Below are 20334 nucleotides of genomic sequence, written 5' to 3'. Positions count from 1 at the left end.
TGTGTATAGTTCATTAGAAGTTTATCCTCTTCTTTTGGTAATAGTTTTTTTAAAAATTCAATTTTAATCTCTGCTCCATTGCTTCTTGACTTGGTGACTTTGATCTAGCAAATACTCCAGAATCCTCAGTTTTGTTGTCATAATTACTTTGGCTCACCTTTGAGTGTTTATTTTATATTGATTGTATGCTAAGTATTTTACCCACACTGTTTAATCCTCATAACAATTCTATAATGTAGATACTCTGTACTTTTGACATAAAAAGAAACTAGGACATAATCTGCCCAAAGTTATATGGCAGTTAGTTGCCAGAACTTGATTGCATCTCAGTTTGACTCTGGAGCTCCCTGTTTTTAAACTTCTATGCTATTTTTCCTATCATTTTGAAAATGTTAATAGTAATTCTTACTTCACAGATTTTCTGTAAGAAGCCAAGTGAGTTAAATATAAAACTCTAGGCTGACATTGCATTTATAGTTAACTAATTATTAGCAAAATTGCATTACTAATTTTTATCTAAAATTATTAAATCTTTATTTCTCAATTTATCACAGGTCGTAGTGGCTTCTCTTAACTGTTATTTTTCAAGAATATATCTAATTTTGCTTTAGTTAAGGCCCATATGAACAGACCTTTAAATAAGTGATATAATTTTCTTAATTTTGATAAAAGAGCAAAAAATAGTTCATTGTTTTCAATTTTACATGGACATTCTGTAGTTCATTTTAGAGTAATTCAAAAGTAAGGTTAAACAGTATTATTCAAGACAGTGGCAAATTTTGGGTTTTAACTTGTCAGAAACTGATTCCTGTTGCCGTGTAAAACACAGAAGGATGAAATGGAATTTAAGCTAACTGTGCGTGAAATTATAGTCACTAAAGAGATTTCACAGTTGCTTAAAATAGCTTTATTTCTGTACTGTTGGTAGCATTAATACCTGAACTGATTCCTTCAAAGGAAACAAAAAATACAAATACCTTCAACAGATTATTCTAATATAAAAACATTAACAAAGTAGGGTTTTTTCTGATATAATGTTTGTCAGCATTTCAAAGTATTTTAAGTATCACTTAGACATTTGAGTTGCTACAATATTAAATCATGACACAAATATTTACTTCAAAGGCCACTAACATTCTTAAAGTTGTTATTATAGGAAGGTACTGTTCCATGTACTTTTGGTGGGGGAGGGTAGTAGGGATTGAACTCAGGGGCACTTGACCACTGAGTGGTATCCCCAGCCCTGCTTTGTATTTATATTTAGAGTCAGGGTCTCACTGAGTTGCTTAGCACCTCGCTTTTGCTGAGACTGGCTTTGAACTTGCAGTCCTCATGCCTCAGCCTCCTAAGCCACTGAGATTACAAATGTGCTCCACCGGGCCCAGCTCCCAAGTACTTATAAGTGAATTTGTTCATATGGCACTCATAACAGGGCATGATGGCACATGCCTGTAATCCCAGCTGCTCGTGAAGCTAAGTTACGCAGGAAGAGCAAGTTTGAGGCCAGCCTTGGCACCCTGTCTCAGAATAAAAAATTTTTTAAAGAACTGGAGGTATAGCTTATTGATAGCATATTTGACTATCATACATAAGGCCCTGGGTTCAGTAGTGCAAAAATAATAATAGTAGTAGTAACAATCATGATTGATAAGTGTCAGTAGTATCCCCATTTCATAGTTGAGTCAAGCCAAACAGATCTTGCCTGACTCAGAGAGCTAATAAGTGGCTATAAATATACGTATAATGCATTTGTGTAACAATTTTAATGTTTATTTTGCGAAATTATTCATTTTAACTGAAAGTAAGTTTATTTTTACATCTGCCTTTAATATGAAAAATAAATGTAGTCTGTAAGTATTTACAAATTAGGATCAGCCTTTAAGTATATTAAAACATTTTGTCACACTTGCCTTTTTTTTTTTTTTTTTTTGGTATTGGCAGTTGGACCCAGGAGTGCTTAACCACTGAGTCACATCTCCAGTCCTTTTTTAACTTGTTATTTTGAGGCAGGGTCCACTAAATTGCTTAGGGCCTTGCCTAGTTGTTGAAGCTGGCTTTGAACTTGGCAGTCCCTGCTTCAGCCTCCCAAGCTGCTAGAATTGCAGAGTGGGAGGCAGAGGAAGATTTTTCTTACTGTGTTATACCTTTTTGTACTATTTCTTTTATGTTTCTGTTTCCAGATGCATTGTTTCTTTAAAAGAATTCAATGAGATATGTGCTATAAACAAAATATACACATGTGCCAAATGTTTTGTGTGCTAATTTCTAATATTTATAACCTTTCTTAAAGATGATAATTGCAGGGCTAGGGTTGTGGCTCAGTAGTAGAGCGCTCACCTTGCATGTGTGAAGCCCTGGGTTCGATCCTCAGCACCACATAAAAATAAATAAATAAAGGTATCGTGTCATCAACAATTTAAAAAAAATTTTAAAAGATAATTGCTCCCTTTATATAGCAAATCAGCACAGAGAATCAAAAAATCAGCTTTTGTTGCCATATATTAACACCTTCGTGTTCAGTTTTTGAAGCTAGTAAAAATGCTGGGCCATATTTTCACTGGATCTCAATTTCTCAAATTAACAGGAATATAGGTTGTATTTTTCAAACTTTTAGGAGCAAAAAAGACATTTACTGCATACTATATAGAAAATAGTTCAGCATTTTCTAAATTATTTTAATCTATTACCTATGATACTCAAGGTCGGAGTTATTTTTACCAATTCTTTGAAGATTTGAACCTCAAGAAATGTAGCAATTGAGTTTGTTCAAGTTATTTTCTTTCATTGTGTGATATTTCCTAAGCATCAGAAAATTGTGTGCATTGCTCCATATGATGGCTTAAGTCATTTGTATTTGTACTTGAAGTCTAGGGAGACCAGAGGGCGTAGATTTGGTGGTGATGGTATGGGTACATCAGTATTATATTGATTTCCAAGTGAAAGTCTTAATACAGTCTTACCCCTTTGTTGTAGGTATATATACAAGTCCTATTCATCATCACAGTTTTAAAAGAAACCTAGTTCTTTTTTCCCTTGGTTTCATAGTTAGAATGGGCTGATCTAGAAGACAGTGAAGTTGAGAGTATTTTCATTTTCCTTTTGTTTTGTTTTTACACATTTTCATTGAGCTTTTTAGTGAGATCTTTATTTTATCTTTGTAGAGCTGCCGCAGTCCGGCTACAGCAAAGTAACCCCGGGGGGTGAGGAGGAACTTGTGTAGATTGATACAGCTGGAGTGGGAGCCGTTTATTGTAGGACCAGAGGGGTATATATATATTCCACACAGCTTATCTTAATTAATATAAACTAGATACAGCAGTCAACCAATAAGGAATCTCCACACTTAATGGCTCGCTGGCGTTACTTCACAAACCACTCCCTCTGCAAAATGCCAGGCACCATCTTGACTTGTTTATAGACTCTAACAGAACTAGTCCCCCAGTTTATTCTTACCTTCTTTAGAATCTAAAGTAAATGTTACTGTTACATTTTGGATTTGCAGTATCCCCTTAAAACACTGTGTTAGGTGATGCAGTAGTGTTTAGAGGTGAAAAGACTGGATTGTGAGACTTCTAACCTCATCAGTGGATGAATAATTTGTATAGACAATTGGATGGTAATATAGGCAGGTGGGTTTGGCTAAAGGAAATAGGTCACTAGTGACTGTATCTGTCCCTGGTCCCTTCCTGCCTTTTTTTTTTTTTGTGCTTCCCAGCTGCCCTGAGCTGAGCAGCTTTCCTCCACCATGCTCTTCCACCATGATGTCTAGGCAGTAGAGAATGCAGATCATGGATCAAAATCTCTGAAATTGTGAGCCAAGATAAATCTTTCCTTCTTTAAGTTCTTTTTTGGGTCACAACCATGCAAATCTGAGTAACACAGTTACCTTGCATGTTTGGTAACTTTTCTTCTCAGTCTCAAAGTAGAAACAATAATAGAAAAATAAATAGCATTTTAATAGTGTCAGAGCTGGGCACATTGGCATACACCTTTAACCTAGCATATTGGCACACACCTGTAATCCCACCAGTTCGGGAGGCTGAGACAGGAAGATCATGAGTTCAAAGTTAGCCTCAGCAATTTATCCAGGCCCTAAGCAAATCAGTGAGAACCTGACTCTAAATAAAATATCAAAAGGGCTAGGGATGTGGCTCAGTGGTAAAGCTCCTCTGGGTTCAATCTCTGGTGCCAAAAATGTGTGGTGTGTGTGTGTGTGTGTGTGTGTGTGTGTGTGTAAACTAGATGGGTGCGGTGGTAAATGCCTGTAATTCCTTCTATTTTGTATGGCCGAGGCAGGAGGATCATCAGCTCAAAACCAGCCTAGGTAATTTAGCAAGACCCTGTCTGAAAATAAAAATTTAAAATGACTGGGCATAAAGTCATTGTTTTATATATTTTGAGAATTCAGTAGAAGGCATCCAAAAATGAGTAGTTTAACTCAAGGGTATAGTATTGGAGAAGTACATTGCCAGCTTGCAAAACTTACAACCAAATTTTTTTTTCCCTAATCTTCAGTTTGTATCCATTGGTTCCTTAATAATAACATCACCAGTCATTGTGGATATGGTAATGTCAACACATATGGTTTGCCCTATACATGGTAAAAAAATCTGCTTTGTGACTGTGAGATCTTAACAAAAGATTACTATTAGATCACAAAAATTGTAACACTCTCATTATTTGTCCATGTGTAAAATTATAGCTTATTCATAGCATCAGATGTTTTTAAAATATCAGAAAATATGGTAATGAGCCAGTTGTGGTGGCACATATATGTAATCCCAGCGACTGGGGAAGCTGAGGCAGGAAGATCACAAATTCAAGGCCAGCCCCAGCAACTTAGTGAGGCCCTAAGCAACTTGGCCAGATGATTTCTGAAAATAAAAAGGACAGAGGATACACTGCAAGTGGCAAAGCACCCCTGGGTTCAATTCCTAGTTTAAAAGAAAAGAAAATAAAATATGGGAATGAACAATATATTATAAGCCAACAGATCACTAGACATGGTTTAGGTGAAAATATTTTTTTTTACTATTAGTTGGCCAAATTTTGCTAAAAATACTTTCCACATGATATATTTTTCCACTGTATGGAAGGAATAAATTTATTTTAAGAAATAACAATGGGTACAAGTAATATTTACTCCTCAGATCTGGAATTATTTAGCAGTTAAAATTTTTGCTTTTGTTCACCTAATAGCATTTTATTCATTAATATGCATAATTATATTAATAGTTATGTCGGGTTTTTTAAATTATTTGAATGTAAGTAAAATTAGCACTTTAGGCAAATAAAAACCACATTTAATTAGGCTTTTTAAAAAATTTTTCAGTGTTACTGTTGAATGTCTTTAATGCTAAGGTTTTGTCTTTAATCAGATAGAGGGTTTGTTTTCACCAGAAAGAAATAATAAATACACAGAAATAGATGAGCTTACCCTTATTTGACTACTAGACCATGTAAAAAATGTATTGAAAGAGACCATGATACCCCATAAATATGTACAATTTTTATGTGTCAATTTTAAAAATAACATAAAACATAAATAAATTCAGGTTTTTTTTAAGCAAAGAGTTTCTAATGTAATAATGAATGGCTACAAGCCATACTTAATAAAAGATAAGCACTGCAACATTTGCCTTGCTTTGGGTTTACCTTTTAGAACCAGTTTGAATAGTCTGTTGAACAAAAGCCTCCTATGTCATCATTTTGCATGTTTTGGCTATTAATAAAGTTTAATACAAGGCAGTATTTCTCATCCCTGGCTCTATGTTAACAATTTGGAGAGCTGCTAGTAATAGTAGTAGCAGTGGTGGTGGTGGTGGTGGTGGTGGTGGTGGTGGTGGTGGTGGTGGTGGCGGCGATTAAAATCCTGATGCCTAAATCTTACTTTCAGATAATAATTTAGTTGATATGGGGTGGGTTCCATGGTTCAGTAATTTTCAAAATCTTCCCAAGTAACTCTAGGGAACTGTGAGAGTTGAGAACACTGTTCTAAAGTAATTTGAATTTAAAAGTTTGAGAAATTCTGGAATGGCCATTCTGATTCCAGGAGAACATGAATAAATAGCCTTAAATAGTCCTTTCACAAAAAAAAAAAAAAAACCTATTAAACTGTGCCTTAAAATGGGTTTCAAGTACACAACTTGAATTTTTACTGATAGTATTAAAGAAAGCAGTATAGTAATAGCTATTGTTACTTATTGAGTATCCTAACAATTCACTCCTTATCACACCTCTATAAGTGTAGTTCATATCCCATTTGTTCAAACAGTAAATGAGAGCTCAGAATGACACCCATGGGTGCTTGCTGCTTGTAAGCGCAAAGCCAATTAGGACCACATTTAATGTTATAACTTGACTTCTTTTTTTCAGTGCCATATTGTGTGAAAATTTAATATTTAATACTATTCAACATAAATAATTAGTTTATTTCAAGATTTTCTTATTGTCATGTTTCTTTACCATGGTTATTACCACCAGGAAAAATATGTTAAGTGCTTGGAGTTTGAAAGTAGCAGAAGGTGACTTAGACCAGGTTTATAGATTTGCTATGTAAGTAGCATATGATGATGGCAGCAAAAGTTAACAAATGCAGCTTTTTTTTTAATTTAATTAAGTTTATATAATTCACATATTTTATCTTTGTTGAGTTTATAAGTTAGCTTATTTTCAAATTTAGCTATCTGATGAGAAAACAGCATTTTACTAGTTTTTTTTTTCTTGCTGTAAATATGAAACTGTGAACTTGTTTGTAGGAACTAGTTGAATCTAATCACAGAAAAGTTATCACCCCAAAATAAAGATTTTAGCCTTTTACTATGTGTGAAACCTCTTAGTAAACTTTTAAACCATTGCTAAAATTTTGTAATATGAGATTAGTCAGGTCAGGGGGGTAGTTGTATTCCCATAGTAAAGTTATTGCAGAAGTCTTTCTACAACAGAAGGAATACATTGTCCCAAAATCTTAGTAAAAATGAAATATAGAGAATCTAAAATTGAGATACATACAAATACAGCCTTAAAATACTTAAAATTTATTTAAACTGGGATAAAGATCAGGTAACCAGAAAGCTATAATTTATCTCAAGAATGAGGCATTTAAATGAAGGAAATTGGCATATTCAGAAATCCTGTTTCAAATAAAGTAAATAAATGGAAGAGCCAAAGTAGTTAGATAATCACACTTTGCACCCAAAGAACCCTATAGAAGTTTAGGAATATCTGGCAATCATAAGTAACATGGAAGTGCATAAAAACTCCAAAGGGAAAAGATATAGTTTTATGTATCACTTTTATGTATTTCTAAAGATTTCCATATATTTTCCTTTAAATTATTTTGGCTACTGTAATAAAATTCTAATTAAATAGTGACCTACTAGTACCTAAATTAGATTATACAAATAATTCTTCCTTAATGATTTTTTAAAAACCTACTAATTTAATATGAGAAGTTATATAAATTGCTTATTTTTTTTTCTGTTGACATTTTTCCCTAAATTTTAGAAGGTTATTTTTGTTTGCCAGTCACTTTTTAAAAATGTAAAGATTGAAACTCAGTTAATGTCAAGGAATCACATGTTTTAACCTGTTATTAATCTTTTTATACATTATGCCATGGAGAACTCCTATTATTTATTTAAAAGTAGCATATTTTTCATTGTTGTGAATTTGTGGGTATAACGTCAAAGATGCTTATAATTATAAGACATTTAAAGTTTACTACAATTTAGGTAATTTTAAAATTTTGTGTTTGCCATGAAAAACAAAAATTTCCCTGTGAGCACTGTAAATTCATAAGCACAATGCCAACTAGCATCACAGTTAATGCTTTTAAAATTTGACTTTAGTACCAGTATGCAACTTCCAATCATATTTTCTTCTGTTTACCTCAAAATATTTCTTAAGTTATGTGATGAAATAAGAGGCTTTTAGATTTTGTAGATGAGTAATCTACATTCAGTGCACATATATTGAGCAGATTTGTTTCTGAATCTGGAGGAAATTACCATAAGACATTTTCCACTAACCATTAAGTTAATTGAATATTTACAGTATATTGTGAGGTGAGCAGAGTTTTGTGGAAGTTTATTGATAAAGTCCCTAGCTTAATGTAAGAAATCAACACTAGTTTTCCTGGATGAAGTAACATCTAAGCTATCTATTCATTGAAGGATATGTTACTACTATTGTTAATTCAGGCAGTTGGTATTTTATGGTACAGAAAGGCTTTCTGTGAATGAGCTATTTTACTGGGATATAGTCCTTTACACAACCAAGGGCCTGAGTAAGTGGCCTCCCAGACTTATCATTCCCAGATAGACGAAGCTTCCTTCTTTTGCCCCATATATAATTTCCACTTTCCACATGTGTCATAATACAAAAAATTTTGATAAATAATGGTTTAGGAAAATGCCATTATAACACAGTGGAATCTCCACCAAGAATTTCCAGGACATCAGAAGTCAAAAATAAAATCTAATAGCTAAATTTTAATATGGCCTGTATTTTTTAAATTGTGGTAAAATATATAAACATAAAGTTCAGCATTTTAGCCATTCTTAAGTGTACAGTTCAGGCATTTAGTACATTCAGTTTGCTGTACAGCCATTATCACCATCTTTGCCAGAGACTCTCCATACCCATTAAACATTAAATACCCCTTCTTTCCTTCCCTGGCTTGATAATCACCATTTTACTTTCTGTATCTGAATTTAACTACTCTGGTTGCCTCCTTAAAGTAAGTGATTGTATAGTATTTGATCTTTTGGCTGACTTACTAAAATATCTTAGAGGTTCTCATCTTGAGCAACTTTGTTGCCCTTAAGGTTCATTCATGTTGTAACATGTATTAGAATTTGTTTTGTTTTTAAAACTGAAAAACATTCCACTATGTGCCACATTTTTTTAATGTTTTAACCTTTCAGTTGGTTGGCCCTATGACTATTTTGAATAAGGCAGCTATGCATGACATACAAATATCCATTTGAGTTTGCATGTATTTTCTTTGCTCTGAGTCACCATAGATTCCAAGTCACATCTGTGGTGAGAGGAAACTATTCCCCAGGCATTAGTAACCTGACCAGTCCTGAGATAATGATTAAGCAGACCATAGTTTGACCAAGACTGTTGGACTGTGTGTAATATTTCTGGTCTCCATTATCTACATAATTTGGAAGCACATGATAGTACCCTGAGGACAGGGCTAAAATGCTTTATCTCACTTTTCCTTCTAATTATGGCCATATTTATTATACTTCTTTCCCTGCTTTTCATCATTCCTTTTTTTGTTTGCTGTTTGGGGCCTGTGGCCAGACATGATGTGTTAGTAAATCCTAGAGTAGGACCTCCTGACCTAGGACTCCTAACATCTTTCTTTTGATTATATATCCAGAAGTAGAATCTCAGGTGATATGGTAATTGGATTTTTAATTTTTTTTTTAAGAAACCTCCTTTACATTTTTCATGGCAGCTACACCACATATCATTTCCAGCAGTAGTACTCGAGGGTTCCGATTTCTCCATATCCTCATTACCACTTGTTTTCTGCTTTTTTATTACTAGCTATCCTAATAGGTATGAAGTGCTATCTCATTGTCATTTTGATTTGCATTTCCCTAAATATTAGTGATATTGAGCATTTCTTCATTAAACTTTTGGGAATATGGCCTATATTTCTTGTTCAAAAGCAATTTGTCATATAGTCAGCTCAATTTAATCTTAAATTTTTATTGTTGCAAAAAAACATTAGAGGATCATCAGAATTCTTAATCTGAAACACATCTGGTTTCAGAGAGTACATGAAAAGTACCAATGCCGCAGTCTGGCTGGGCACAATTCAGGAGCCACTTGTCAAAAGAAGCTAACTTTATTTTTAGAACACACACACCAAACCACACAGCTCCTCAGGAAAAACCCTCAGAGCCCAACTGCCACCACCGGCTTCCCACAAGCCTCTCCACCTCCCCCACTCCTCCTGCTCTTGAGGCCGATTGGCTGGGTCGTGTGGGCGGAGCCAAAAAAGTCCCCCAATGAGCAGCTCCGTGGTCTGAAAGGGCAGGGAAACAGCCCAATGAGCATTACCGCAGAGGAGCCAATCAGTTGGCAGCTAGAAGTTTGCTGTGGCCGCTGTGAGCCAATTATCAGCTGGCAGCTGGAAGTTTGCTGGGGCCCCTTTCGGCCATGGCTCTCAACAGAAACACATCTGGTTTCGGAGAGTACATGAAAAGTCACCATGAAAATAAAATTCTATCAGATTCTCAAAAGGACATATGATACCCCGAACTCCTGATGTAGCCCAGAATAACTAAAATGTTAAAAATCATCTTTTTGTTAGATCAAACTAAAGTAATTCTGAAATTTCAACTTTGTACTTTTCTGTGTTTTCCAGAGTATTTTATATAATTGTGTATGTTGCATGGGATCTCTCTTTGTTTGTGTGTGTGGTTTTAATTAAATAAATGCTATTTTAAAACTTTAAAAGTAAAATCCAATCAGGCACAGAGGTACACATGTGTAATCCCAGCTACTCTGGAGATCATAAATTAAAGGCCAGCCTGGGCAATTTAGCAACTTTGTCTCAAAGTAGAAAGTAAAAAGGTCTAGCAATGGAAAGAGCTCTTGCCTTGCATGTGTGAGTTTAGTCCCAAGTATTATCAAAAGAAAAAAACATTTAAAAATCCATATTTAGCTCTTGGACCTCCCTTAAAAAAACAAATCTAAGAACTAACAGAAGATAAAATGAATATGTTATATATTTTTTTTTTTATTTTAATATTTATTTTTTTAGTTTTTGGCGGATACAACATCTTTGTTTGTTTGTGGTGTGAGGATCGAACCCGGGCCACACGCATGCCAGGCGAGCACACTACCGAATGAGCCACATCCCCAGCCCCGAATATGTTATATTCTTAAGATTGTTAACCTTCTCTTAGGACCATGGCATTTCCAAGTATAAAAAGAATGGGCCCCACGTTAATTCAGTTGTCTCATACTAGACAAAAGCGCCAAAAACATTCTTTGGAGGAAAGATAGCCTATTCAACAAATGGTGCTGGGAAAACTGGAAATCCATATGTAACAAAATGAAATTAAACCCTTATCTCACCCTGCATGAAACTCAACTCAAAGTGGATCAAAGATTAGGCCCAAATCTTACCATGTTGGCTTAGGATTGTGTGAGAAGTAAAATCAAGAATCAATAAAATGGGATGGATGAAAAAGCTTCTTCTAATCAAAGGAAATGATCAATAACGTGAAGAGAGAGCCTACAGAATGGGAGAAAATCTTTACCACAAGCACCTCAGAGCATTAATCTCCAGGATATATAAAGAACTCAAACTCAACATCAAAATAACAGTTAACCCAATCAATAAATGGGCTAAGGAACTGAACAAGACACTTAACAGAAGAAATGCAGTCGATCAACAAATACATGAAAAAAAGTTCAACACCTCTAGTGGTTCCAGAAATGTAAATCAAACTACTCTTAAGATTTTATCTCACTCCAGTCAGAATGGCAGTTATCAAGGATACGAGCAACAATAAATGTTGGCAAGAATGTGGGGGAAGAGGTACACTCATACATTGCTGATGGGACTGCAGATTGATGCAGCCACTCTGGAAAGCAGTATGGAGATTCCTCAGAAAATTTGGAATTTAATCACTATTTGACTCAGCCATCCCACTCCTCAGTTTATACCCAAAGGACTTTAAATCAGCATACTGTAGTGACACAGCCATATCAATGTTTATAGCAGCTCAACTCAAAATAGGTAAACTATGGACCAACCTTCTGTTACACAGATGCTAATTCACAATAGGTGGAAGTTAGGGAAGAATAGAGGTACTTTGGATTAGGCAGAGGGGAATGATGGGAGGGGAGGGGGTATGGGGGTAGGAAAGAATAGAATGACTCAGACATTGTTACTCTAGGTGCATATATGACTACACAACCAGTGTGATTCTATATCATGTACAACCAGAAGGATGAGAAGTTACACTCTATTTATGTATGATGTGTCAAAATGCATTCTACTGTCTTGTATAACTAATTAAAACAAAGAAAAAAGGAATGGGCTGGCTTTACAGCTATAAAAAAGAGATATTTATCTTTGAATTCATTTCTTCTGAATTCATCACAATAAAACATTTGCATTTGAGTGTCGCGACCCCTTGCCCGCAAGGAAGACGCAACACTCAGGAATCTTCTCTCAGCAGTTTATTCAGGTCCCTTGATATTTCTTATTCTTTCTTCTTCTCCTCTTCTCTCTCCCCCGGATGCCCTCCCAGCCTTAATAAAGCATCCCAAGCCCCAATACAAAGCTGCCGCGTGGAGCTTTCTCACAGGGTGGTGAAAATCATGTGCCAACTCTCTCAGATAAGGAGTTGTTTGTCACATACCACAGCGGAGCCAGCGCCATCTCGTAATGGCGACCATAGTCTGCAGAAACGGCAGAAGCGGCTCACCACAGTTCCCCCTTTCTGTTTTATTAAAACAATACAGGCGAGAGTAGAGGTCCTATCCCACTGTGCAGAAGTGGCTGCATAGTATGGCTCAGTCCTAAGGAGGGCCCTTCCCCAGATCCGAGGCCATATCAGCCGACGCCTTTTTTCGTGGGGCGGGGCGTGGACGCGTCTAACCCGCATGCAATAGGACATGCTCTCCTTGAGGTCCACGTCAAGGATCACTCAAGTGCAGTGCCTTGCCTCGCATCCTGTATCGTGACGATGGTGGACGAAGGGGGATAGCTGAGGCTGAACTGTGGCTGTATTAATGACAAACAAGTTGACAGCACCCTGAAAGAAAGGCACGGACTTTAAAGCGATAGTAAAGCACTAGTGTGGAAACCCATCTGCGTGCAATGGCAGCAAGACCAGCAGAGTGCAAGGGCTTTCCAACACTAAGAGAATAACAAGGAAAGTCATGTCGATCCCAGTGCAATGTTATAATAACTTGGGGTGCAACGACCATGACAAAGGTTTACTGTTTAAGATGCGCAAGCCAGACTTGAGGTGAGTTGCCATTTTCTAAAGCTGCAAGAGCTTGTATGATCATAGCCTTTTCTTGTGCATGGCGAGTTTTAAGGCGACAGAGAAACCACAAACAAAGTATAACACTGAAGCAACACATTGCACCCAAAATGCCTACTCCCACCCACTCTTTGAAGAAGGAAAAAGCAGAAGATATCCAATCGGTGAATTGACCCAAAGTCACTGGTTCAACACGGGTACTATTCAAGACAGCTATCTGGGTTAGTTGAGACTGGATCATGTCTTCCGCTGCCATGGACCAATTTCCGGCCAAATATTCGCCAATGATGCGGGAGGCATTCCTGGAATCATTAAATCTGACAGAGGTTATGCATAAATGTGCACGTTGGTCAACACAACCCAAATGTACTAGGTCAGACAATTCCTCAACTTGAGCTTGAAGCAGATCTATCCTTTGATTAGCAGCCAAAATCCCAGATAAAATGTGTTGATTAATTTTACTTTGGGATTCAAGTACGGTGGATGTTTGTTGAATAACCTGATTAATAGTGGCAGCAGTTTGTACCTGGCTGGCCATGGCTACTCCAGCTGTAACTGCTGCAGCAGCAGATACCGCCACAGCTGTCACTATAGCTGCCGTAATTCCAAAATCTCTACGGGCTCTAATCAATTCAACAATAGGAAAGGATTCTGGATCTGCAGTAACTGGGATCGGGACAAAGGTTGGAATTTTCATAATCACTGCCATAGTCCAGGAGCCATTCCAACACTCAGACAAGTAGCAAGTAACATTAGAACAATTAAGCATCCCCTGTAATGTAACATTAGCCAAAAGAAACAGGAACGGAGATTGGAGACAGACTGCTGCAGAGGGTAATGTAGCATTAGATAATTGTGAATTATTTGCAAAAATTTTAAGCCTCCTACCTCGCTCCGAGTCTTGGGTACTGCCAGAAACATTAAACAGCCAACTTTGGACTCCTAATATTTCCCTGGGGAAACACAAGCGCGGACTAGACTAGCCCAATCTGAGGGAGTCATACAAAATCTAGTAAGTCCCTCCACCTGAGTGAGAGTGAAAGCGGCATCTATGCCATAAGTGCGGACGGATTCTGCCAAGGTTTTAACTATCTTAAAGTCTAAAGGCTCATGATATCTTCCCCTGTTATTGTCCTGAAATACAGGGTATGCAAGTCCCATATCTGTATTAACTGTCCTCCAAACTTGCGCATGAAAAGACCTCCCAGAACCTTGGCTCCCCCCCACATACGGGGGTGGGGCAACAGGCATCATATCTTCTTCTAAATTTTCAACCTCCTCCTCCTCAGAATTCTGTTGACCAATATTAGATCCCTCCCCCTTCTTACAGTAGGCATGCGCGTCTTGTGTCTCCTTTTTCTTCTTTTTCATTTTTATCTTATGTAGTTGTTGCAACAATATATCAAGGTCCTCAGAACACTCTGAGCTGCTTGTGTCCTCAGATGTTTTGAATTCGGTCAAGTCTGGATAGAGCCTTCTCCTATTTTTATCTTCAGGCTCTTTTGCCTTCTCACTACTGTTACTTTTGATACTCTCTGCCACTTCACTATGTGATCCTTCAGATTTTTCCTCATGTAGTTGTTCAAGAACGGCCTGACCCTCACTCACAGCTTCTTGGCATTTACCATCTGTAAGGCAACTACGGACCATGTTCCAAAGGGGTATCACCCCACCCTCTAATATGCCCTGCTCAGAAGCAAAGTCAAGATCTTTGCCTAATTTATCCCAACTAGGTACAGTAAGGCTGCCCGAAAATGCAAACCACGGTGCAGCGATATCTATCTTCTGTAAAAATCTCTGTAAAGTACTATGTTTCACTTCCAGGCCCTTGGAACGTAACAGGCCATCTAGGGCCAGGAGAAGCGGACTTGAAGATGCGGCACCCATGACACAACAACAAAGGAAGCACAAAAAACAAAAGTGAAAGTAGACAGTGCAGCTGCAATAAAATGTAAGGCTCTCTCTGTGTTTACAGAGGAGCTGCCCCGCTTTGGTCGCGGATCCCATTTACTAGGGACTAACCCCGCTTTGGTCGCGGATCCCACTTACCTGGGATTAACCCCGCTTTGGTCGCGGATCCCACTTACCTGGGACTAACCGGTGCACCACCCCTGACTGCTGAAAGTTCTGGTTCCCGGGTTTCGGCACCACTTGTCGCGACCCCTTGCCCGCAAGGAAGACGCAACACTCAGGAATCTTCTCTCAGCAGTTTATTCAGGTCCCTTGATATTTCTTATTCTTTCTTCTTCTCCTCTTCTCTCTCCCCCGGATGCCCTCCCAGCCTTAATAAAGCATCCCAAGCCCCAATACAAAGCTGCCGCGTGGAGCTTTCTCACAGGGTGGTGAAAATCATGTGCCAACTCTCTCAGATAAGGAGTTGTTTGTCACATACCACAGCGGAGCCAGCGCCATCTCGTAATGGCGACCATAGTCTGCAGAAACGGCAGAAGCGGCTCACCACATTTGAGTTCTTTATTATAAGCTTTATTATAAAGAGAATGTATGGGTTCTGTAACTAGAAAAACAATGTTTACTAATGTATCTATTTCAACTGAATTTTATTGCAGGAAAGTATTTGCATGAGTCCTTTGTAATGAGATTATACTGATTTTCCTACAATATCTTTACATAGTACTTTCTCTGTTGATCCTTTGGGAAAAGATATTAAATTTTTCAATTTAATTTTAGGTCATTCATCACATAATATTAAAAGCAACCTGAAAGAATTCTCTAAATATTTATTTCACATAGATGGATATATATACCTGTGTATATTTATTAGCCTAAAAAACTTTAGGAAATCTTTAAGATTTCATAAAGACCTTCCCAGGCCATCTCAATTATTAAAGTTTATTGTCGAATCTCCTTTGTCTTTAAGCTTTTTGGCTAGGTATAAGAATATTCCAAATAAGGTTGAAATTCCCCTACCACTTAACATGGGAGTTATATTCCAAGGCTGCCAGTAGAACAGTTGTAGCAATGTCCAGGCCTACCTGAATTGCCAACATCATTACTCTTGGAACCATTATTAAGTAAAATAAGAGTTACTTGAACACAAGCACTATGATACCACAAGAAGTCCATCTTTTGACAACTACTAAGTGTCTACTGGGCATGTACCATATATGGCCTGGATACACTAATATGGACCAAGGAATGATTTCATGCCCCAGGCAGGATGAAGTGAAATTTCATCACACTGCTCAGAAAATTGCATAATTTAAAACATAAGAATTACCTGGTTGCAGTAGCACACACCTATAAACCAACTATCCAAGAAGTTGAGGCAGGAGGATTGCAAGTTTGAGATCAGCCTGGGAAATAGTGACATAGCAAAACCTTGTCTCAAAAAAAAATAGATAGATAGAAAGGAAGGAAGGACTGGGGTTGTAACTGAATGTAGAGTGGTACTGGGTTAAATTTCCAATACCACCAATATAAATAAAACTTACAAGTTATTTCTGAATTTTTCCATTTAATATTTCAGACCACAGTTGGCCTTGGGTAACTGAAACTATAGATACAGATAAGGGGGTGCTTCTGTTGTATCTGGGTCTTCATTTCTTCTCCTATTAGACTGGAACTATATGGTCTTATTGTAGTCTTATATCTGATCTATATATCTGCTGAACTATAATGTTCCTCTTGTAAACTTTTTCTTTTTTGTTGTTGTTTTGGTTTGTGTGTTTAGTGCTGGAGGTGAAACTTAAGGCCTCATGCATGTTGGGCAAGCATAATGTATCACTAAGTTATACCCCCAGACCACATTTTAAAATTTATATTGATTTTTTAAATGTCTATTTTTCCTTTTTTAGCTCTATGCAGGAGCTATTCTTGAAGTCTGTGGATGAAAATTGGGGAGGTTCCCTCAAGTCCAAGGTATGTAGTAAACTGTTTAATCATTTAAAATCAATATTGCAGAAGAATAGTTTCATTAAATAATAGTTTCATTAAATAATTTCACAAATAAGAATTTTCAGGATTATACTTTCTCAATAGTATACGAAGTTTTTTCACATTTCTTTTTGTGGAGGTGGAGTTTTGTCATAATCGGTGAATACCAAGTTACTTTCCTATAAACAAACAGCATATGAAATTTAGATTTAAAACAATGTGTGAAGTGGTTGTAGTTTTGAAAGGATACTGCATTTCTTTTGCCAGGTCAAATCTTTGACAGCCTTTCCTTTACCAGATATAAATGTATTTACTTTGAATAACATACCATTCTAGTTTATTTTTAATGTGAATTTATTTACTTAGAACTCCTAAGGATAAGTTGTATGAAGTGAAGGTAGACTGATGCAACATGACAAATCACCAAGAGAATAAGTACCATAGAATTTGTAATACACAAAAGAAAGCCATAATGTGTATATCCTTGCGGGGAGTTTAATGGTAAATATGTTAAAGGATAATTATAAAAATATGTTCTTTTGGTTAATATTAAATAGTAATGGAACTTTTATCTCCAAGGAGGCTTCAACTAATGCTTTTTTATTCTACTCTTACATGTCATTTGAAAATCAGTTTTATGAAATTGAACTTAACTGAAGGTAATGAAGCTCTGTTTTTATTTAACAGAAATATGAACATTTAATTAAGTGTTCTGATTATGTACCTAATTCTATTTTGACTTTGTCAATTTTCCCATGATTTATTTTCTTATTTACTTACTGACAAGAGAGTTTTTTGAATTTAGTATTTTTTAAAATTTCTTGTTAGCACGTGCCTTTGATTACTGACCTGGAATGGTTTTATACCAAATTACTGCTCATTTTGGCACAGAAATGTAATACAGTTGTTTTGAGGGACTTTTTTTAGGAGACCCCAAATAGATACACATACACATCTAATTGAATATATTCTTTGTTAGAATAATTACATATTCTGATATAGCACCCGATTTATTAAATATCTGTTCCCAGAAAATTTCTATTTATTCAAAATTTAGTTCCAGCATTATTTTTTTTTATTGGTTGTTCAAAACATTACAAAGCTCATGACATATCATCTTTCATACATTTGATTCAAGTGGGTTATGAACTCCCATTTTTACCCCAAATACAAATTGCAGAATCACATCGGTTACACATCCACATTTTTACATAATGCCATATTAGTGACTGTTGTATTCTGCTACCTTTCCTATCCCCTACTATCCCCGCTCCCCTCACCTCCCATCTTCCCTCTCTACCCCATCTGCTGTTGTTCAATTCTCTCCCTTGTTTTTTTTTTTTCTCCCCCCCTTTCCCCTCACAACCTCTTATATGTAATCTTGTGTAACATTGAGGATCTCCTTCCATTTCTATACAATTTCCCTTCTCTCTCCCTTTCCCTCCCACTACTCGTCTCTGTTTAATGTTAATCTTTTCCTCATACTCTTCCTCCCTGCTCTGTTCTTAGTTGCTCTCCTTAAATCAAAGAAGACATTTGGCATTTGTTTTTTAAGGATTGGCTAGCTTCACTTAGCATAATCTGCTCTAGTGCCATCCATTTCCCTGCAAATTCCATGATTTTGTCGTTTTTTAGTGCTGCGTAATACTCCATTGTGTATAAATGCCACATTTTTTTTATCCATTCATCTATTGAAGGGCATCTAGGTTGGTTCCACAGTCTAGCTATTGTGAATTGTGCTGCTGTGATCATTGATGTGCCAGTATCCCTATAGTAAGCTCTTTTAAGGTCCTCAGGGAACAGTCCGAGAAGGGCGATAGCTGGGTCAAATGGTGGTTCCATTCCCAGCTTTCCCAGGAATCTCCATACTGCTTTCCAAATTGGCCGCACCAATTTGCAGTCCCACCAGCAATGTACAAGTGTACCCTTTTCCCCACATCCTCGCCAGCACTTGTTGTTGTTTGACTTCGTAATGGCTGCCAATCTTACTGGAGTGAGATGGTATCTTAGGGTGGTTTTGATTTGCATTTCTCTGACTGCTAGAGATGGTGAGCAATTTTTCATGTACTTGTTGATTGATTGTATGTCCTCCTCTGAGAAGTGTCTGTTCAGGTCCTTGGCCCATTTGTTGATTGGTTTATTATCTTATTGTTTAATTTTTTGAGTTCTTTGTATATTCTGGATATTAGGGCTCTATCTGAAGTGTGAGGAGTAAAAATTTGTTCCCATGATGTAGGCTCTCTATTTACCTCTCTTATTGTTTCTCTTGCTGAGAAAAAAATTTTTACTTTAAGTAAGTCCCATTTGTTTATTCTTGTTATTAACTCTTGAGCTATGGGTGTCCTATTAAGGAATTTGGAGCCCGACCCCACAATATGTAGATCGGAGCCAACTTTTTCTTCTATCAGATGCAGTCTCTGATTTGATATCAAGCTCTTTGATCCATTTTGAGTTAACTTTTGTGCATGGCGAGAGAAAGGGGTTCATCTTCATTTTTCCCAGCACCATTTATTGAAGATGCTATCCTTCCTCCATTGCATGCTTTTAGCCCCTTTATCAAATATAAGAAAGTTGTAATTTTGTGGATTGGTTTCTGTGTCCTCTATTCTGTACCATTGGTCCACCCACCTGTTTTGGTACCAGTACCATGCTGTTTTTGTTACTATTGCTCTGTAGTACAGTTTGAAATCTGGTATCACTATACCTCCAGATTCACACTTCCTGCTTAGAATTGCTTTTGCTATTCTGGGTCTTTTGTTTTTCCGTATGAATTTCATGATTGCTTTATCTATTTCTACAAGAAATGCCGTTGGGATTTTGATTGGCATTGCATTAAACCTGTAGGGAACTTTGAGTAATATCGCCATTTTGATGATGTTAGTTCGGCCTATCCATGAACAGGGTATATTTTTCCATCTTCTAAGATCTTCTTCTATTTCTCTCTTTAGGGTTCTGTAGTTTTCATTGTATAAATCTTTCACCTCTTTTGTTAGGTTGATTCCCAAGTATTTTATTTTTTTTGAGGATATTGTGAATGGAGTGGTTTTCCTCATTTCCATTTCAGAAGTTTTGTCGCTGATATACAGGAATGCCTTTGATTTATGCGTGTTGATTTTATATCCTGCCACTTTGCTGAATTCATTTATTAGTTCTATTAGTTTCTTGGTAGACTCTTTTGGATCTTCTAGGTATAGAATCATATCATCTGCAAATAGTGATAATTTAAGTTCTTCTTTTCCTATTTTTATGCCTTTAATTTCTTTTGTCTGTCTAATTGTTCTGGCTAGTATTTCAAGAACTAAATTGAATAGAAGTGGTGAGAGAGGGCATCCCTGTCTTGTTCCAGATTTTAGAGGGAATGCCTTCAGTTTTTCTCCATTTAGAATGATGCTAGCCTGAGGCTTAGCAT

The 20334-nt window shown here is 36.7% G+C and overlaps 1 protein-coding gene across 2 annotated transcripts in view; it reads left to right on the top strand.

Annotated features, from left to right (window-relative positions):
- The window catches only part of Selenof (selenoprotein F), a 42150-nt gene that overhangs the window by 10026 nt on the left and 11790 nt on the right, over window positions 1-20334 (top strand). For both annotated transcript variants that reach the window (XM_027935143.3, XM_027935141.2), the window contains exon 3: window positions 16847-16910. In XM_027935143.3, the coding sequence (XP_027790944.1) occupies window positions 16847-16910 (64 nt within the window). The remainder of the gene's footprint in view (window positions 1-16846; window positions 16911-20334) is intronic.

Source organism: Marmota flaviventris, chromosome 10, assembly GCF_047511675.1.
Source record: "Marmota flaviventris isolate mMarFla1 chromosome 10, mMarFla1.hap1, whole genome shotgun sequence".
NCBI classification, from domain to species: Eukaryota; Metazoa; Chordata; class Mammalia; order Rodentia; family Sciuridae; genus Marmota; species Marmota flaviventris.
The sequence above is the reverse complement of the archived record's forward strand: the minus strand, read 5'-3'. Positions and strand labels throughout refer to the sequence as shown.